Source organism: Gavia stellata, chromosome 5 (assembly GCF_030936135.1).
Source record: "Gavia stellata isolate bGavSte3 chromosome 5, bGavSte3.hap2, whole genome shotgun sequence".
NCBI lineage: Eukaryota > Metazoa > Chordata > Aves > Gaviiformes > Gaviidae > Gavia > Gavia stellata.
The window spans coordinates 35,388,598-35,410,717 of record NC_082598.1 but is presented as its reverse complement, the minus strand read 5'-3'; the positions used below and the strand labels follow the sequence as shown (position 1 = coordinate 35,410,717).

The 22,120-nt window shown below is 36.9% G+C and overlaps 1 protein-coding gene across 2 annotated transcripts in view; it reads right to left on the bottom strand.

The window, feature by feature from the left end:
* Window positions 1–842: 842 nt before the first annotated feature.
* FAT1 (FAT atypical cadherin 1) overlaps window positions 843–22,120 on the bottom strand; it is a 104,531-nt gene continuing 83,253 nt past the window's right edge. The window contains exons 15-29 of one of the 2 annotated variants that reach the window (XM_059817978.1): window positions 21,308–21,522; window positions 20,757–20,894; window positions 20,283–20,426; window positions 17,891–18,088; window positions 12,793–13,594; window positions 11,718–11,849; window positions 11,446–11,609; window positions 10,382–10,844; window positions 9,695–9,848; window positions 9,340–9,450; window positions 8,492–9,123; window positions 8,111–8,248; window positions 6,021–6,080; window positions 3,245–3,280; window positions 843–2,304 (exon numbers count right to left, since the gene is read on the bottom strand). In XM_059817978.1, the coding sequence (XP_059673961.1) occupies window positions 1,679–2,304; window positions 3,245–3,280; window positions 6,021–6,080; window positions 8,111–8,248; window positions 8,492–9,123; window positions 9,340–9,450; window positions 9,695–9,848; window positions 10,382–10,844; window positions 11,446–11,609; window positions 11,718–11,849; window positions 12,793–13,594; window positions 17,891–18,088; window positions 20,283–20,426; window positions 20,757–20,894; window positions 21,308–21,522 (4,013 nt within the window). In that variant the 3' untranslated portion in view covers window positions 843–1,678. The remainder of the gene's footprint in view (window positions 2,305–3,244; window positions 3,281–6,020; window positions 6,081–8,110; window positions 8,249–8,491; window positions 9,124–9,339; window positions 9,451–9,694; window positions 9,849–10,381; window positions 10,845–11,445; window positions 11,610–11,717; window positions 11,850–12,792; window positions 13,595–17,890; window positions 18,089–20,282; window positions 20,427–20,756; window positions 20,895–21,307; window positions 21,523–22,120) is intronic. The other variant, XM_059817976.1, reaches the window with a different exon arrangement.

The window sequence follows — 22,120 nt, the reverse complement described above, 5'->3', positions numbered from 1 at the left end:
CTGAGAGAATTTAATATTGTATATTTCCAGGCTACAGAATTTTATGAGCCAGTAGGAAAAAAATGGAGGTGGAGCTGAAAGGATTCCAGGCTATATTAAAAATTCACCAAAGTGCTAGGAAATCTGTTCTGAACTTAAAACGCATCCCTCATGCAAGAGACAGAAGACAGTTATCTTATTCCTTTAGCTTACCAGGAGGGCAAACTTATGTTAGAGAGTTTTGTTAGAGGCTTTGTTCTTTCCTAGTCAGAAAAGCAGCTGGATAATATACAGGCAAACTGTATCCTGTCCTGACTTTTTCAAGGTAAACTTCTAGTGTGAACTTAATGCAAGAAACTGCAATTGAAATATAATTGCATAAAACCCCCAATGTATTTATCACAAACTGGCACAGAAATTTCAGCATGCAAGTGCACAATCAAGGGACAACTATTCATGAAAAAAACTGTTCAGGTGTTTAAGAAAGGAAGAAACTGCTTTAAAGAGCTTGGTTTTTTTCTGTATATATTTTTGGGACTTCAGAAAAAATACTCAGTAATTTACATAGCTGATATTATATGCTTAAAGAAAAATGCAAACTACCGAGAAAGCTACTGAAGTTTGATACCCATCAATCTTTATTCATACTGGCCCGATTACTTTTTAAAACACCATTAAGTAGACACACACTGCCATCTAGTGAGCATCTCTAACATAGCTGCAGCTTGATTTCTGAGGAGAGGAAAATGTGTTGCTTGGAGCAAGCAACTAACTTCTTAACACAGTACAAAACATTTACAGACTTAAAAATGCTGCACTGAATGCTTTGTCAATTGTATATTATATAATAGAGATACACAGAGTGAAGCTAAAGTATTTTATTAATAATTTATTGTCAGTAAGAAAGACTGGCTAATGGTAATTTTCAGTAAAAACCTTTACAAGACCATTGGATCACAAATATACAGACACTATAAAAACTGTGTCATGGTGGTTTTGGTTCTAAACTGGTATGTAGAGGGGTCCCCAGCACACTTTCCAAGAAGGGAAAAAATGGTTACAGTTCTAAAATACAGCAACCCATTTAAGACATTTCCATGTAGCTGACCCAGAAAAATATCAGATCTAACCTATGTACAATTGGAATTGTGTGAATAAGTTGAATTTTTTATAATGAAATGTCAAACCTTAGTTTTCAGGGGAATACATACAGTGATGCCCTGATTATAATAAGTCAGGGTGCTAGTTTTTAATGGCACACTAACACCACTAGTTTCAGTGGAAAACAAATTCACAAAATATCTACAAAATCTAGTTAAAACTATTAAAATCAAAACTGTACATAAAATTTACAAAAAGTAGGAGAAAATTAATTGCATTAGAACTATATAAATATATGCATCATGCTAATATGGAGAAGTGGTGGTTTTTTTAACATAAGACAATGCAAGTACAAAAAGGATGTTCAGAAATGGCACAGCCAATGGAAATCTTGGAACTGTCCAGTTACAGTAGGTCAGGAAATGGCAATAGGCTGATTTACTGAAATGAACTGCATGATTCAATGCTGCCATGCCAGTTTAGCTCACTGAAACAAAAGCATTCACTGCTGGGAGAAAGAAAAAAATAAAAAAGCTCTTGAAAGTTTTTCTAGAATTGACAAAGTTTGTTAAGAGTCCAGGCACTTTTGTTGAGCGTGTCAGACTTCTGTATGTTGCTGGGAATCAAGTGGAGGAATTTTCACATCTTCAAAATGACCATCATCTCCACTCTCATAGTCGCTCATCATGACTTCAGACTCCATTTCACAGCATGCTGACACATCAGAGCATGAAGCTGTGGAAGCATACACAGACATGGACATGTTGTCTACAGTGGGTCCTTCAAAGTCTCTGTTGTACCCTAATGTGTAAGGAGCATAAGGTTCTCTGTAACTGCCGTTGACACCACTGGTTGCGGTCTGAGGTTCTGTCATGTCTGCAGGATAGTGATGGGGAAGGTACTGATTAAGGTTAAATCTCTGCCTGCTTCTTGTAGAAGAACCCAAGCTACCTACGGCTGGCATGTCTCTGGGTGGCTGTATTGACTCAAACTGGTCGCTGTATTCTGGTGGTAAAGGTGGAAGCTCATCAGGTGCAGGGAAGTCATCAGGTGGAGGTGGAAAATCACTTTCTATGTCATAACCGCCAGGGTAATAGTCTGTATCGATGGCATTTGGATCCGTGTAGAGGGGAGCTGACTCCTCAACCACTTCATAATTTGGATATTCTTGGATACCTGGCAACTGAACGCTTGGCATCCAGTCTGATGTATCCCAGTGATAACCTGAAAAGTTAATTTTTAAAAAAGAGTAGTATTAGTATCTTGTCTTCAAGTCAATCTGAACTGAGAAGTCAACACATGTATTAAGACAATGCAATCACTGTGATTAGGACACTAGTTAATGAGAGAGCAGTTTGCCCCGATTCCACAAAAGACATTGAACACAACACAACTTTACATTAGGCCATGCATTAGATATTGCGTCATTCACACTTCAACTTTTACATTTTCTCAGACATCTCACCTAACATGGGAAGAGCTGTAGGTCACCTATGGAATGTGCTGTCACAATACATAATGGTATAGAATTGTTCACTGAATAGCAAAGAACCAACAGCCTCCCTGGTGCAGCTACATTCTTAATCAAGTGTTGTTGAGTAATTACAGTTAGGGTCATTACAGCTGCCTGTTTTTCTTATGAATATATTTAGCATATATAAACCATGCTTTTCTTACATAAAAGAAGTAATTTCTGATCGGTAAAGTATCCAGATCATTTAAAGCAACTTTACCCCTTAATTGAATTGTAATGTTAATTTCGCAAAATGCTGTTATAGCTCTACAGTAACTGCCAGACCTCTGATAAAAATCTTTGACTATTAGTAAAAACATTCCACATTCAAATACAAGAACAAAACAGGAAAATCAAGCTTAATCATGCATAAATGACCAAACTTGATCCTCTCTTGCAAACTCCCCTTGAATACGTTTATAATGGTCTGCTGCAAACTAGATGTAAGCCTAATCTCATTAAAAAATAATTGTTTTTCTCATCTAACCACCAAAAAGGGAAATAATACAGAATTGTAATAAGGTGCAAATCTAGTAAAGAGTAATCACTGCAGACAAATGCACAGCAAGCAACTGACAGTAAGTCTGTGTTAAAACCAAGTATGAACAGAAATATTTTGGTGAACATCAATGAACTGCATGCAGAAGTCACCTCTTGAATTGCTGAGGTCAGGAACAGCAAAAGATTCTTTAGGTGGCACAATGAGAAGAAAAAGGAGAAAACATCTGTAGTTAGGAATCAGTAGAACCAATGTGAAGACCAACTGTGATGTTCATGCTGCTTTTGTCCATTATTAGTAGTCAAAATATGCCAGTTTACTTAGCAGTACTAAAATTGGCATTTTTTTTTTTTTTCCCCCTGGGCTCCTTCTTTGTTACACTTGAACTGTAGAATAGCTACTGAGTTAATGTAGCCCACCTGGGACCATGACTGTGTAGTGGCCAAATCTGCAGTCTGTAGAAGTCTATCAGTAGATTTAGGACTTCTGCTAAAAAGGGTAACAAGACTTGGTGTCATTTTTTTCTTTCCTTGTATCCCCTTCATTTTTGATACAGCGCTGCATCTATTAGACTTTTAAGTATCTCATGCAAAGATGGGAACTCTCCCTTTGTTATCTAGCTTCCATATACTGTGCACTGGGACACCTGCCTCCCTTTGCACAGCAATCCCAACAACTCATGCTCAGCCCTGTGCTATCTGACAAATTTTAAAACTTTCTCTCTTCAGGAATCTATATTCCCTACATTTGGGTCTGTAAGGATGGGCGATGCCTATCCTAATACCAGAATCTTCTCCTAAAAATTGATACTTTTATCTATTCTGGGAAGACTGGAGGGACAGAGGTTGACCTCTTGCCGGGGTGGGGTGGGGGGTGTCCTCTTTTTTTTTTTTTTAAGCTTGCCTCGCCCAGACAAGGAAAATGCTGTCCACACTAAAGGAGATACCAGTCTGTTACTATCTGTGATCTGAGACTCCTAAACCATCTCTGGCCTCATGTCCAGGACAAGGTTCTGACCATTAGTCTACTTAGAAGATGGCATTCTTCTAGGGAAACTGTGTGCAATACTAAAGCCAATAGGCCTTATGATTTAGAGCACTTTTACCAAGGAACGGGGAGATCTCAGTCCTATCCTCTGCTTCTGAAGCAAAGACCCTCTAACATCAAATACAGAAACACAAACTAGAACCTGATACACCCATACTTCTAGGTCTGCTAGACTGGAGCTATATTTCCTCTTGCAGTCAGCACTGACGATTGGCACAGAGCTACAACCTTCCGTGAGGAGTAGTGCAGAGAACGCCGGCCTACAACTGTCTAGCTACAGTTCATGCTTCCAGGATACCTCTTGGACAGAACTGCTTGGGGAGACTAAAGGAAAAGACCATCTGTCCCAGAGCTTGACCTGGCTGAAGGCTTGAGCAAGGATCTCTGCTGCTTGAACTAGCACTCTCCTGAGGGTGCTCAAAAGCAGAACGCAGCTTTAACCTAAGATGCTTTGAAAGAAGGAATGCTTATTAAGAGTAGAAACTTCCAAGTGTTAAGAAGTAGCTGAGCAGGGCATCTTTAGTCTCTCTACAAACATTCTGCAATGCATAAACTATTTGTATTTATCTTACAGTGATACTAAACCACCAAGCAATACTTTCAACTTTGACTTGAGAACTACATCCATCATTCTTAGTTTCTACCATTTAAAATCTCAGAGAAAATCTGAATAAGTTATTAAGTATTTCTCCTGATAGATTTTGCCTCTTCTAGTCTTATAATTCTCCCTTTCTCAAGTACTGTGCATTACAATTTTTTAGCACTGAGGACTGTTGTCTATAGGTACACGTTAATGAAATACTCTCATGTAATTAGAAGTCTGCATTTGTCTACTTTTTTTGTGTGTCTAATAACAAACCAAAGAGAATCTTTAGCTACTATAATTAATTTTATGTTCTTAAAATGGCTTTGTTTTAAGTAGGACTTAATAAAAAAGTAGGGTTTCCTAGTCATAGAATCATAGAATGGTTTGGGTTGGAAGGGACCTTAAAGATTATCTAGTCTGTATTAAGAAATAGGAAACATACACTGTGGATGTTACTTCAGAAGTAACCTCTGCAGGCTCATGGTCATAGATTGAATTACTTGCACATTACTGGAACTTTAAGGATTTTTACATCAATTAAAACCATAGTTAGCATTTGTATAGACTCACTGTGGCACCTTTATTACTACTATTATTTTGTAAAGAGTTTGTGTTTTCCAGAGTGGTCAGTTCCTAAATGTTAGCAGAAAAGAAATAAAATTCCATTGAAAATCTCTACTTCACCTCTTTCTAACTTCCAAATACATACTACACACCCAAACATACCTTTTAGATACTGATGTAAGCCTGGGTCGTAACTAACTACTTGAACTGATAAGGATGTTTATGCGTATACACCTCAACTGCATACTAGAAATCAGTTCTTTTTCTGCTAAAGACACAGATTGATCTGAAGACCAGGAAGTGAGTACTGGTATCAGACTACTCCCATTCCGCTCAGCTGGACAAGGTGCCAACAGATGTGGGTGGGAGAAGGAAAAGGAAGCAGGGGCTGCTGCTTTTTCATCTACTGTAGTGTATGTAATTGCCTTTGATGCTGTCACAATTCTGCTGGGAGCTTTAGTGTGAATATTTTCAGAAGAGAGTCAGCACCAAGATCTTTTTATGCCAATACTTTTTTCCCCCAAGAAATCACACTTTGAAACCTGCCCACAGGGTAGCTACAGCATACACACGAAAATATGAACAGATATACAATATAAACATATTCTTTGCTAAAACTTAACAGAAAGTCCAAGTAAATAATATTTTATAACCGCTGGGACTACATTACTAGAAGACAAACGTGCATTATTCTGCCAAACCAGTAAATAAATATTAAAACATGTATATACCTTCTTTTTCCACCGAGTCAACAACAGCATTGACAAGGTGTATTACAGTCACTACGGAAGCTTGTAAAGGGTATAAAAGGAGTAAATTAAAACAAACCTATAGTTAGTATCACGTTAAACAGCATACAGGTATACAAAAAAACACTGTAAAATTGCAGTTCATTACTATTGTATATAGCGAGATTATTGTTGTACATACACATTTACTCTCTATCTAAAGCAGTTGCATATAATACATAAAATATATCTCTAAACCTGAATTTTATTCTTGATAAACATGGAAAAGTACTTGTAACTACTCCTGAAGCAAATTCTGCATGAGCACAAAGCTGCTTTAGTTGTGTTAGAATTCCTGAAATGTTGCTTAAAACATATTATTTGCATAATACTTCATCTAGATAGCAATAAACTAGGCTTTACTAAAGGCTCGTGTTGGGTGAATTAAGGAGTATTGCATTAGGCTTCCCCTTTTAGACTGCAAACTACTTCCCTTCTCCCTGCCCAGTGGAAGACCAGGGGAAGAAATTTTCCCTGAAATGAACTAAAATGCTAGAATATGAAAAATATCAACTGAAAACTTCTGTTGCTGACCGACTTAAGTTGTGTGCGAACAGTGGTATCACCAAATTCAGGTTGTGACATTCTTATTTAAAAACAACCAAAATGAATGTATTTTTTATGTCTTCCCTTTCCCAAAATACTTTTGGAAAGGATTTACTCTTATAGGGTAGGATAAGGTAAGCACATGCAATTTGTTTGCATGGCTCAGGGATTAAAATTTCAAACTAATAAATTCAGAATCCACCAAAAAGGAACGAAGGAACAATATCTAAGATGCTACAGCTATTTCTTTTAAAATGATGTATTAATGAGTAATCGATACACGACAAGAAATACGAGTAAGAATGTATGAAATATATGGAATGGAGAGGAGAACATGTACCGCACAACACTTAATACCACAGGAAAGAAGTTGAAAGTTGGTATCAGGTCTACTGATAAAATGATGAGTACTGTAAGCATACCATTTTACTTTCACCAATCATTAACACAGGTGTTTCTTTTCATGATGTTAAGAACAAATCACTCTACTTCGCTGAGAAGCAGAATGTTCTTTATTCCTAAGCTAAAGGAATTTCAAATTATTTTTACCACTCAGAGACAAAAGCAGAAATTGGAATAAAGAGTCAAAACACCTTAACTTAGTGAATTAGTTTATGAGACAACTGTGGCTTTGTCCAGTCAGTCTGCAATGTTTCTGGATACATAGATGCATTCATATCATCATAGCATCTGTCATCACAATGGAAAAGACTTCCAATTAATAATAATAAAATACACAAATACGTATGCTGATTACACTTTGATGGATAGGTGTTGTGATCAAAATATTTTTAGTTTTATTTTTATATTGGCTTTTTTCAATGTATGAAATTATTTAATGAATTCATTTTAATCATGGTGAAAGCCAAATATACTGTTCTACTATAACAAAATTCCTTTTCTGTGCAGCTTCCTTCATTACTAAAGTAATCAAACTTACAAGCAGTCCCTTAAACTCTGCTCTCACTCAGAACTGATCTGATCCATATGGGAGCTGAGGTCGCAGCAAGAAAAAGAGAAGGAAACAAATGAAACTGTAACACCAGAATGCTTTACTGAAAGCTGAACGTCAAAACGAAAGTTATATTTGTGCAGAGGCCATTTTTTAAATTCACTGTATTCTTGTGTAAGGTGATAACTAATGATTACCTAGAAGAGTTTCTCAAATTTGAACAAGCTTTTAACACCTTTTAAACACAAGGCTCTGAACACCTTGTGCTGCATTTTCACTGTTAATATTCTAACAGCAGAATGAATATATATAATTTTAAGGTAAAGTAATTAACATGAAGTGTAAGATAGGCAAAATACTTTTTAAAAATTAACAGATCTAGGTATTAACATAAGTAAATACAGATATATATTAAATAAGCTATTATTTAATATATATTCAGTATATTTAAGTCCTATCGATACTAAGAGATATAGATGCAAAGAGAGAACAAATGAATGTAAGTGGCCGTATAGAATGACTGTAATTTACATACCATTGTCATCGCATGATTCAGATTGGAAGGAGCTGAGAGACTGGACCTCAGACATGCTTTCTCTAGCACTATAAGGATGGGAGTTCTTTTCATCCAGAGGCTTTTTTGAAAGGCAGGGGTCAAGATCTACTACTTTACCTGAAAGAAAAGGTTTCACGTGAGACGATTAATACATTCTAGATTAAAAAGTCAATAAAATTTAAGGCTGAGATCTACACATTTTTACAAAAAATAGTGCATGAAGCCTGATCAGACTCAAAACCCAGTAAAATCATAATGCCTTTTCTACCCTAACAGGCACAGACAGAGACTGCACTCATATTAAAACTGTACCAGCACACACCTTTAACAGAAAAGTAATAAAGTAAGAACACTTCTTACTGTCATAGTCAAAATCCCAGCTGGGTTTCTGTATTGAATCACTGTCTGAAGGAGAGTTGGAGGGAGGTGGAGGTGGCAAATTCGGTGCTACACTGCAAACAGCTACAGCTTTCCGGTGACCATGTACAGAATCTGGGTTAAAAGTACTAAACTCTGGGTGCTCTGGGATAGCAGACCCCTCAAAAGAATTCCTGTCAAGATTGTTCCTGGAGTCGCTTGGAATGCTTGGAGTGTATGAAATGGGACGAACAGGAACCTGTGGTGGGATGTCAGAATAGATGTTCTTATTCAATTTTGCATCAAAATAAGGTCTTTGCAAGAAAGCTGTTGTAGCTCCCAGTTGCTTGTCTTCAGGTTCTGGCTGGTGCTTCTTCTTTCTACTAATCACTTTGCGGCAAACAACAAAAATCACAACTAGCAAGAATATTCCTGCAATGAAAACAATAATCCCAATCACTTCAGCTAAGCTAATGTTCCAAGACGTTGAGACGTATTTGTTAAGAACAATGTCTGTGCAGTGTTTTCCTCCAAATCCATGGCTACAATTGCAGTGATATGAACCATAAGTATTCTCACAAAGCGCACCATTAAGACACGGGTTTTCTACGCATTCATCAACATCAGTCAGGCACCTACCAGAAACAGAGCAGAGCAATGATGGTTAGTTTACATCAGTAGTCTCTGTTGTAGTCCTCTTTTTCTCAACAATTCTAGATATGTTTAATATACAATACTGTACACTACCAGGCAATCTGCTATTTTATCAACATTTCAGATTTCAACCAGTTTGAACTGTTAACTGTTAAGTAATACTGTTAAAAATTCAATATATGTGGAACACTACCTACCTTTCTCCACGAAAGCCTGCTTCACACTCACAAACAGGTCCATCCAAACTGTCAATACACTTGCCACTGTTTTTACAAGGATTGTCTTTGCAATATGGACCCAGCTGGCACCTGCAAAGGCAAAAAAAAAAAGGGGGGGGGAAGAAAAAAAAAGCATGAATGAACCTTTACCTTACTGCAAGTGAGTATATAGTGTGGGATTCAGGGCTGTAACATAGGGGCTGGCATCAGCTAACTCCAGTGGGTTTCAAAGTCTGAACTTTAAGTAGGAAACAGATAAAAAAGAAAACAGAACAAGTGCTACATTTATAGCCTATTCTCTAAGGGGTTAATTGGTGCAATAAACCATTCATACCTTTGGCCTGTGTATTGTCCTCGGCATTGGCAGATAAAATCATCACTGACCGGGATGCAAGTACCACCATAAAGGCAGGGGTTGGAAGAACACGGGTTGACACTTACATCACAGTGAGTTCCCATAAACAAAGGTGCACATTTGCAGTAGTAACCTGAAATCAAATACAGTCTTTTTCAAAGACACACATGGCTTTACTGAATTTAAGATAAAATCCTCCCTGCCCACCTACAGATTTAAGATGAAATCCTCCCTGCCCACCTACCTGCTCGAAGAGAGAGAGGATGGGAAGAAATAGAAATGTTTTTATCAAAAGATGAAGGAAAGTCCAACAGTAAGGTTTTTCTTGAAGGATAACTTCCACTTTTCTCACAAAATTCAAGCCTGTCACAATGATTTCAGAATTTTTAAAGGAAGACTTTAAAGTAGGCAGTTAAGAGGATGGATCTCAGGTGTTGACACTTAAGATTAAATCCCCACTTTGTCTGATGGACTTTGTCTCCTTCATACCCCAAGGAATTGAGTCTAGAACACAGGCAGACACAGCCTTCCTGCCTGCTCAACAACCAGCCTTCTACAACTCTCTGGGAAAGCAAGAATTATTCACAAAGTTGTTTTGTCCTTCAAGGCAGGGAAGTGGAAAAGCAGTTTTGGAAACTAACAGCAGAAGAATATAGCGCAGCTTACCTCCGTTTGACAGTGCATTGCAGATGCCTCCATTCTGACATGGGCTGCTTGAACAACCTTCTGTGGTAGTCAGTAAGCATCCAGGAGTCACATCTACAGATTCTTCCATGTGTGCATAATTTCGTGGCTTACTGTTTAGGGGCAGCTCTTGTCCATTAAGTACAACAGAATCCATACAGCCTCTGAAACCATTGCTAACCTGAGGACTTCTACCATGTCTTGTACCTTGCTGCCGAATATGACCACCAAAATACACATGATTATCTAGGTTTAGTGTCCTAAGTGTACCAGGAGCAGTACCAGATGCAGTATGCACCCTATCCAGAACAAGTCGTGCGTAATTTCCGTCCACTTCAAGAGATACTGAATGCCACTGGCCATCATTAATCTGAATGCTCTGAACGGAGACAATCCCAGGTCCACTGCCACAATCAAATTTATATTGCAGCCTTCCATGGTGAATCTACAGAGGAAAGCCACAACATCAACAAATGGTCTGCACACTTAAAGAGTATAAAATATTGGTGCCTATAAAAGTTTATGTTTGCTGGAGAGACAGGATGATGGTGGTGTTCATAAAAGGCAGTTTAATAGCATTGTATTCCAAACAGTCGCAGTGATTGCGATTCATTCTATATGGTTCTTTTAATTAAAATGTATACTTTGTACATTTTTTCCTCTAGTAAAGAAGTCACAGATCATTACCAAAAGATTACAATACTTCAAGACCTTTCATCTTGTGTTTTAAGTGACTTTTTCTGTATGGACTTAATGAGTATTATAAATAAATTTAAAGTTGTTATTTAAAAAACATAATTCAGGATTTTTTTGTTCATTTTATTTTTAAAACATTAAAGAAAATGAATTCCTTCTCCATATTAAAAAAATTCTGTACAAGTTTTTCACCTGGATGTATAACACACTCTACCTTGAAGGCAATTCTCGATTGTAACAATTCTACAGAGATGTTATGATCCAATCAATCTTTTAATTTGGCACAAAAAATAGTAAGAAGACATTAAGAAGAAAGAGGAGGAGATATGCACTAGGAGATTTTAATGTACCTCTAAGATACTGTAGTCTGTTCCTCGAGCATACATAACAACTGCATGAGCAGAGTAAGTCCTAAGTCTCATTGTCAGCTTCATTTCCTCTTTGTTCTCATTTTCCATGAGACGGTACTTCACATAGCTGCTCCCAGTAAATGTCACAGCAGAGCCAGCTGATACTTAGGAACACAGAAAAGCATAAAATATGTTAACACAGAACTGGAATCAAATTCATATTTGGAAAGTAATATGGTTTTACGCAGAGATTTTTAGAGTTAATTTCTTACCAGGACACTGTCCAGCTTTGCTGTCTTGGCAAACACAGGTGTATTTTCCTTCCTTTGGATCTCCTAAACATTCTGTACCTTCAGGGCATGGGTTTCCTTCACACACACTATTCACCAGGGGGCATTTCCCTTCTGTAAAACGAAATACATTATTTCTCTCTGTTGGTGGTAAGGTTATTTTGTGAAAAGGGACACTTAAGTACAGTAGCTGAAAGCAACCCAAATGATATTCCTAACTATCAAACAAGGAAGTGAAGTAACAGTTATGGGACATGACTGGCACAAACACTGACTAGAGAAATGGCATATATAGTGGCTGATGTTCATAGTTATCTTGATTACCCAAACAATTCAATTGATATAATTTGGAAACTGGTGGTGTGGTTTAAGGTTTACCATCACTATCAAACACCATAAAAAACAACATGTAGATATTAAACATGGACAGAGTGGGTTAAGGAGAGCAGGAGAAGAGTTGTCTGTATTTGAAACACAAAAGGAATGGGCTTTAAATATTTACTTAGGGTGTGCAAGTTCACCCAGCAACATTAAGTCATGATTTTAAAAAGCAATGTTTTCCTCAGAGCTAAAAACAAATTAGTCTTCTGTTATAAATCTGTATACTTATATGTATCTTAATGAATATTCATTTCCTAGTTCACCTTGTCATTCCCAGCCAAGTTTGGAAGCTGTGTGGGCTACTCCTCTAAGCAGAAACCAGGAAGCATTCAGGTACTTTGCAAGACTGAAAATGGCTGGCAATTTAGAACAGGCAACAAAAAAAGGAACTTCTTTCATAAAATGGAAAATGAAGGTGTACTATAAAAAACTGAAGGTGAACTATAAAAAAAAAAATCCCCTCCCATAAGCTTGTATTATGTAAACTTTTAAAATGAGGTAATGAGACAAGAATGAATTACGCCTTACTCTGAATAAAATTAGGCAAATGTTGCAGTGAGGGTTACAGGACATTCTTAGTCTTGTCCTGTAATATAAATTTTCCCCTGTGGATTATGGCTGTTCAAAACCAGAACAATCTTTTCAAGGATACTGTTTTCCTTACTGCTTTTCTTACCTTTACAAAGACAAACTGCTGTTCTGTGATGACGGGGTGTGACAAAACTCAACCTGGCTGTGCTGTGGGTTGACATGATGTTCTCATCCACTGTTACTTTTTCTTCACAAAATTTCAAAGGACAGTCTAGGCCTGCGCAAAGCTTATGGAAAACATCAATTATCCGGACACCTAAAATCTCCTCTAGGTCAGGCACAGAAGAGTTTATCTTGTGGAGCAAAATTCTCATTGGGTGCTGAGAGTTACCAGACTTTTCAATATTCAGGAGGACATCAAGATTTGAAGGAGGATCAGAAGGCTGCAAACTAACAATCTGGATGTCATTTCTCCTCACGCCCAAGATGTTTCTTAAAGCTCTCTGGAAATTGCGCCAGTAATCACCGATGAATTCTTCAGGGGCAAGATTTGCAAAGCGTATTGCAATGCTATGATTTAGTAAATCTTGTGTGATTTGTCTGATGTGTACAGTAATATCAGCTGCAGTTGTAAATTTTCCATCTGTAACAGTGACGTTTAGGAGGTACTGTCCTACATCTAACCTTTTATGTGCTATTAGTTTGCCACCAGTAGTGGAAACAGAGAACAAGGATTCCATTTTGGGGTCCAGACTGTATGTCAAAGTATCATAAACATCTTGATCGGTTGCATGAATTTTTCCAATGACACCACCTGAATATTCTTCCCCAAAGGCTGTGATAAAGATTTCTAGAGGCAGAATTGCTGGAGAATAAATGCTTTCCTCAATAACTCTAATATCAATGTAAGTCAAAGATGACAATGGTGGTTTTCCATTATCTGCCACCTAAAGGAAGACGAGGATAGAGTTAGATTTTTGCTTCATCTCAAATGCTATTTGTACTGTATACAGTAGATTTGTATTTTTCTACAATAAAAAAAGGTTCCTACACGAAAACGCTTTGTGAAAACTTCATAACACAGGTCCTGACATGAAAAATATTGAAAATTTTAAAAGCTTATATAAGCAGGCACACACAAACATGTTTCCACTTCTTCCAAGATTAAAAGGCTACAGTGGTCTTAATAGCTGGAAATGCCAGGAAGCTACTAACAATTCTAGCAAATACAGAGGAAACGCACAGTAGCTGATTTCAGACAGCAGATGGTGCTTGAAGCTTTTTTATTTCAAGCATAGAAACACATTACAAAGTTGAAATGAGTCATGCACTAGAAATTTACAACATGTTTCACCATAGGTATTAGGAAGTGGTCTTGAAGACAATCTAAATGCAGTATGCCAAACAGTACTTCAAAAGGAAAACAATACATGTAGAAAGTTACAATTAATTATGTTGTCTTTCATGTTTTGTGATTATGGAGAGAAAAAAACCCACCCACCTGTAGTGCTAATTGCTTCAGACAATTGAAGTTATTATCTTTAACAGAATCAGCCTAATTTCATTTTAAAGCCTTTTTAAACATCACGTCCCCTGTCCTCCACCCCTTTTTGACAAAAGCATACACTGTCATTGTATGAAGGGGGACAAAGAAAGAGCAGAGAAGTGAGAAAAGAGCATTGCCTTGGGTTCACTTTCTTTCTTTCTATTTCTCAGGTCTTCTTTCCTGTCTACCTTTTTCCCAGAGCTCTTTCCCAGTTACTGAAAGTGAGACTAAAGAAATGGGCAAGGAAGAATTGGAGAGATGTCAAGGGACAGAGGGGATATGCAGGGCTCAGAAGGTAGAAGACATCCTGCATTGTTCAAAAGATTTTACAATAATTTTACAATTACTACAGGTAGTTGGTACACTTTGAAGATCTATATAGAGAAGCTGCTTTTGATTTTTCATACAAATTTAAGCAAAAGAGGAAAAACTCCAGGCACAAGATTATCTGTGGATGTGCACATAATCATAGCATTTTAAAAAGGTAATGCATGTCACATAGAACTACATGTATTCATCCTTTAACTCCAAAAGACAGGCATGGCTAGAAACTTGCCCTCTAGTTACCCAAACTTAAATAACAAGACAGAGAGAGCTCAAGTTGGCAAAGTTTTGTTTTGCCTAGATATCTGCCTGGAAACAAGACAAGGCAGGCAGTTTAGCTACAGGAGAAATGCCCAAGGGAAACAAGAAAGGGCTTAAAACAAACAGGCAAGCAAAATTATAACAAATGGACAGCAAGTAGGAAAGAAGAGCCCCAGGGGAAATGATTTTTCAATAGTGCAGATATTTAAAAATCTGCTGTGGTTTTTAAACTAAAGACTTCAGACTGTGGCACAAAGGACTGTATGACTCATAGCTGAAGATTTCACACACTAATGCTGTGAGACATTTGTTAATGGATAATCTATTTCCTTTGGAGAGAGGGAAAGCAAATGTGAGTGGCATGCACATGCAGGTGGCTGTTGGAAAAAAAATCTTTATTTCTATTAAACCCACAAAAATAAAGTAAAAGCGAGGCCTATGTTACGTAAAGTTTTTTGGTGGTAGTGGGTGTGTGGGGTGTGTATGGGAGGGGCTGTTTGTGGTTTTTTGTTTGTTCGGGTTTTTTTGTTTGTTTTTTCCAATTAAAGTATGCCTGTAATGAAAGAAGACCTCTGCCTCAGCAATCCATTCAGAAAGCAACTAAGGTGAAAGCTGTCAATACTGAAAACCATACCAGTGAAGGTCAGGTAAAACACGAAAACAAGTATCCAGAGATAATACACAGCCGTTAACTTGTGAGCTGCAAGATGAAAGTGCAGAAATTAGATCGTGTAAACTTGAGAAAATGCCTTCCTACAGCCTTTGAAAAAATCTTTCTTTTAAATGAACAGGGGAAGAATATTTTTCCACAAAAGTCATGTATCTATTTTTGTGTGTACCATCGGAACTGAAGTCTTGTGGTATGGAAATGCTAGTTTTAGTCTTAGATACCTTCATACTCAATGTATAGTGACTCACTAAGGAGAAGATAATAGTAAATTATAGCACTGTATCTATTTAAAAAAAGCTATCATAGTATAAAATGATAAATGGCAATTAAAAGACAGTGACATATTTCCAGAATCCAGGCAGGGAACTTGTAAATCAAAGGATTAGACAGGTCCAAAATACTAAGATTGGGTAGTACAGCACACAAAAAAATGCATATTAGTATAGTCTGCTTTAATGATTTACAGTCTCTGAGAAGCCCTTGTTCTAAATGAGTACATCTGTTTTAAGACACTTTTTTAGCTACTGGATGCCATTAAAATAGCCCTTATTCATTCCCTAGAAAAAAGGCACTTTTCAAGCGCTGTGCTAAAGAGAAGATAGCTTAAGTACTGACAGGCTGTTTACAAGCATCCTACAGCCTAGGAAGAGGCTTGGAAATGAAAGAATTGCATGATTCCACCCAGAGGAAGGTGTTAGATAGGTGCTTCATACTTGAGAAAAGGCAGGCACATTAGGAAGGGCCAAAAGTGCAGCTAAATAATGAAATGCGACAAAGACAGTGTAACAGTCTACACAGAACAGATGTAATTGCCTGTGCATGCATTCATAGGAATAAGTTTTAGAAGCAAAATAAATAGAAATTAGTTACTGCTTAGAGAAAATATTAAATAAAACATATGAATCTTGTATTACACTGATTGCACATACAGGAAAAACATTGCTGGTTCTTCTTCCCTGAACAGAAAGGTGACTTTGGGGAATTCGTATAGCACTTGGAAAGCCTATTAGGCAAGTGTGACAAAGCCCAGCTCTACTGCTGTTTTGGACTCATGCAGCCTAGGAAGGCCAGCAGAGCCAATGCTTAGGTACCTTGAAGGCTAATCTGTCCCACCACTAATTAGCAGATCACTATTGAGAAAAAAATGGCTAACAGAGGGATGATATACGTCCCTTTTTAATCTCAATTCTTAAACCCTAAACGAAGCTACATTTAAATGAAACCTTTATCTATGCTGGTTCTTATACTGATGGCTCCTGATAACATATTTTAGTGACTCAACCAGCAAATGACAGTACCTGTGGGAATTTTTTTTCCTTCCCCAAAGAAAAGAGATAGACTTTGTGTAAATACACCACAATTATTATCCCAATGTGGACAGAAATGTGGACCAAATTCAGTATACACTAACACAGATAGTACTGCTGAAACTCTGCAAGTGCATGTTTACTCAGAAATTGTCTGCAATGTTACGTGTGAGAATAATTTGGAGATTGAAAGAAATTCCTCATGTAAAAATAAAGGTAAGAATTTTTCTTAAAACATGAACCTGGAAATGAAGTTTCAGAATTAAGGCCAGTTATTTTTAGCCTACCAATTTTAAGTCCCCTGTTCACAGCTGCTTAATTTATAACTGAATTTAAAAGGACTGGACAAGATTAAAAAATTGGTTTGAACCTTTCTTACCTTAGGTTACAAAAAAGTATTTTAAAGAACTTAGCTATGTTAATGTAGCCTGGATTTTTGGACATGATCTGGTCTTTTTGCACAACAATGGTAAATGTAGGCATATATTATAGCATTTCAGGGTCATTTTTGAGTTTTATGCTGTGTTTTCCACTGCATGATTCTGAGATGTCCGAGTACTGTGCTGCAAGTTTCAATATAATGACAAAGGTCCACGAACCTGGTTTTCCAAACTTAAAAAAAAGTATTTTCCATTGCCATTGGAAAAAGAATGTGGCACTATAGAAAAACATTTCAATACTGCCATGTTGTGCAACTTTCAGTGTCGCTGTTTCCACTGTATCAGTGTAGTCCAGCATCCTTCCTTCAAGGGTCAAAGCGACAGTGGCAAGAAGTCTGCAGCGAACAGTAGGTGGCTCGAGGGACCTGTCCCCTGATGGCTATTCCAGCATCTCACATGAAAGGCAAAAGGCTTATCAAGACCACTCACCCAGTTAACATTTCACTTACACCTTACCCTTACCATGAGTTTAATTCAGCTTACTGTTACACCTGTGTAGATTTCCCTTTAAATCAACAGACATTGTCTCTGAAGATGTTACCACAAGGGACATACCTCAAATGACTACTTGGCATGTCAGGATCTTGTAACAGAAAGACAAGGGGTAGGCAGGAAAAAGTGGTGGACTGAGCACAAGTGGGAAAAGTTAGCTAAATACTTACAATGCAAAACCAGCTAGAGGTAGTGCATCCTACCTTAACATGAAGCAAATAGCGATCCCTCACTTTGCGATTCAGTGCAGCAGTTGTTGTCAGTACTCCCTGCTGGTTAATCTGAAAAGTGTTCTCTTTGTTTCCACTCAGCATGGTGAAGAGAAAAGGAGGGCCATTGTGAGAAGAATCCTTGTCTGTCACCACTAGCTGTAGCACACTAAATCCAATAGGCTTATTTTCCTATAAATTCATAACACAATCACATTGGTTTTGTTATGATTGAGCATATAGCCTAACTTTGATTTCTTTTTCACAACAGAAAAAAAATATCAAATTGCTGTCAAACCAGTTAATCAGTATAAGAGAAATCAGAATGACAATATTGTTTAAGGAAAGATACTACCCTCTGAGAGTAACGATGAAAATAGTAAAAGGAGAATGACAGTACATTTTTAAGCTTTGTTTTTTTAAACTTTGTCTTATATTTTTAAAAGCAGCTCAGCCTTGAAACTTTACATTTTCCACTTCTGGTCTGAACTAAGTTTACTGTAGGTTAATTACCAAGTCATCAAAGATTTCAAATTTAGCTAAAACACCTGTTAAGAATAATCCAACACCTTTGTTGGGAGGACTAGAAAAACACACTCCTCCATCCGACCCCTTGTGTCCTGACACAATTAGTGTTCTAACTACAGTTGTGGCTGCTACAGCCGCAATCTGGTTAAAATATGAAATCCAGGTTTTAAAATTTGCATCATTAAATCCCTTCAAGTTTGAATCATGTGGATGCCTGACATTTCACAGACACTTCAAACACTTTGGTTTATCATGTATCTGATACACACACACAACCTTATCTAACACTTGTAACACCTCTCCCAGAACATTCATGCTATACTGTATTGACCGTATTTTTTATATATATACACACATAATTTAAATGCAAAAAAAAAGTGTGTTATTGTGAAGAACGACAATAACAAAATGCTACCCTTTCACAGTTGCAAAAACTAATAGCAAGCATAACTTACTCTCTCAAGAGCAAAGAGTAAGTTAATTATCAGATATTGCAGCTGAAGCTTTTTTTCCCCTTCAGTAAAACAGACAAGGACCATAATTTTAAAATACAAATATTTACACTTGGATATCTAAAGTAATTTGATTTTCATAATAGCTAAGCACATTTCCAACTGTGTCCAAATATGTCCATCTCCAACATATCAGGAAATGCACACCAGCATTCTTGGGCAACTCCTCCAGCTTCTTCTCTGCTACCCTCATACTGGGACAGGCTGATATGAATGAACTATTAAAACACAAGGTCTTCCTTTTTAATTGAGTAAGGGAAGCATTACAGACATTGGCTATATAGTCTACAGTTTTAGAGGATACATTAATTAACATTCATTTCAAGAAAGATTGTAACTGGGGAAAGCAAAATACCTTTGACAGCACACAAACATATAAATCTGTTGCTTTAAAAAAACAAAAGTAAGATCCAGGACATCTTACTTGCATACTCTGTATATGTTGGGTAGTGATGAACCACTTTGTCCTCTTTCGGAAAGCTACCTTTACAAATCATGTACATAGTCTCAAACAGAAGTGGCATGTTAGGATGGCACAGGGCACCAGATAACATTGCCTGATCCCCACTTATCTATTGTACAAGGCCAGGCACCAGGAACAGCAAAAGGACCCAAGGGATTGAGCTCACTTATGTTACTGGTATAAAGGTCTTGATGCAATTCCTTTGTTCCCTTCCATTTATTCTCTGTTGCATTCAGGAAAACAAGAAGTACAGATGCTGCCTCTCCTATCTTTGCTTTAACAGAGAGTTTTCTGAATCAGGCAAGTACATGCCAGCCATGTGAGATTCTGGCCCACTAATACCATCCTAAGGTGCAAAATTAGTCAAAGGATTGGTATGTAGCAATATGAAATACTACTCCTGTTTTAACTGCTTCTGATCCCAGAGGCAGCCAATAGGAATTAAGTCTTGAACTGTGTGTCACATGCACAACATTTGCTTCACAGTAACAGATACCTAAAATATCTTTTTCTAAGCAGTAACTCCAAGATTAAAAAGAAATAGCAAAATTATTATGTATTTTAACATATCTGCATGATACTAAGAACGTTATAAAAATAAATGCAATGTATAATATATATATGTACATGTACACACACGAAGTACATGAAAAAAGAACATGCTCAACTTCCAACACAAGTTTCTAAATAGACTGCACAATATGAATTTTGTAACCTTTAACACTTATTCAGGTAAGCAGTCTCAGTGACAATGTTAAATAATTAAAAAAACAGGAAAATAAAATTGAAGCATTAGGTTTATCCCATCTTGCAGAATTTTTCAAGTCACAAATTAACACTCCAATAATATTCTTGATTTGACTGCTTCACTATCTGTATTTACCTGGATGATAACACTATAGTTTCCTTTTGAGAATACTGGAGGATTGTCATTTACATCAGAAACATCAATATTAACTGTGGTTGTGTTAAGCCTAGGTGGGTTTCCATTATCTGAAGCTTGAACTGTCAAGGTATATCCTGAAATCTAAGAAATAATAAAAAAATTTTCAAACAAACTCAGCTTTACTTTTCAGGAAAAAGTATTTTCATGCCACCCCCCTTTTAAGGAAAAAAATATTTTCATGCCACCCTCCAGTAAAACTTGCCTTCATATATTTAAATCCTTTCTCTTCCCCCTGCAGATGTCCCCCACCCCAAAAAGCATGGATGTAAATAGATGCTTTGACTTTGTTACAGCTGTATTATTTTTGGAACACTTGGAATGGTAATTTACAAATATCATCTAAAAAATGGTGGTCATCAATTATGTATAGCTAAATTAATCCCAACTGCTCAAAAAGCATCAAAAACTTACCTTTTCTCTGTCTAGAAGTTTAGTCACTTTTATTTCACCCCTGGTAGGGTCAATTGTAAACGGATTTCCCTGATTGCCATCTATAATTGCATAGTGAATGCGGTTGTTTGAAGGTCCATCAGCATCATCTGCCATAACCTAAGGAACATTACAGTCTCATTTAAAACAGGGCAAAATAGACTCTATCATCTTTCATATAAACTCATCCTGAAGACGGAACACAGCTGTTTTGGTCTAACACATTTCATAGTTCTCATGAGAAATGTTATCCAAATAGAACATGCCAACATCACTTAATTTCCTGAATTTCTTCTGAAAATTATGTCATGTTTCATGAGGACAACACAAATGTATCACAAAATATCATCTGCTTTCCCATAGCATCTCAAGTCCCTGGTTCTGAAACTTTTTCAAAGTAAATTTTCAGTTCACTCAGTGGCAAAGTTATCTATTCATTTATGTCCATCTTAAAATCAATATTTATTCCTTCAAGACTTAAAGCATGATTGTCATGACAGAGTATTTCCAAGGAAAAAACCAACAATACGTACTGTAATGACTGATTGTTCAAGCATAGCATCTTCACTGATTACTGCAGTGTAAGTGTCTTGGCTAAACACTGGAGTATTGTCATTGATATCTGTTACGTTAATATTCACGGTTACAACATCACTTAATGAAGGTGTGCCTCCATCTGTGGCTTCCACAGTCAAGTAGTATTCATGAGAACTTTCATAATCCAAGCACTCAATGATAAAAATGGCTCCTAGAAAAGAAAAAAACCAAAACCCTCACACAAACTCTGCTATTAATGTAGTATTACAGATTGCAACTTTTTATTTTAGTCTGACAAACACTCAGCTTCTTCAGGGCTTGATCTGTCACTGTAAAGCTGGAGCTACACAGTGAAATGATCAGGCTTTACACATAAAAGTAAAAAGGTGAGAAGTTCCTGCTACTACCACAAAAGGCTCACACTTTAAAACCACCTGTCTCACATTCCATAATGAAAAAAAGTGAAGAAAAATAAAAAATGTGTTTAGAAAATGTTATTTTATGAATTTTCAATTAAAATTAACCAAAAATATGAAATGACCTTTAACTCGACTTTCCTTGCAACCTGCATTAAGGTCAGGCATGGAGTACGCAGAGGTAGTAACAAGTGTCCGACCATGAATTTTGATTGATAGAAATATCTGAGTTAAAGTGTGAGTTTTTAACTGACTAGTTAAGATAGTCCAGTCCCATATATGCTAATTTGCTGCTGGAAGAGTGTTTTCCTGGAACCTTTTTCCTCCTTTCAAATATGTGAAGAAGTTAAATTGGCAAAGTATTCCTATACCATAGTACCAGCGTGCACATTG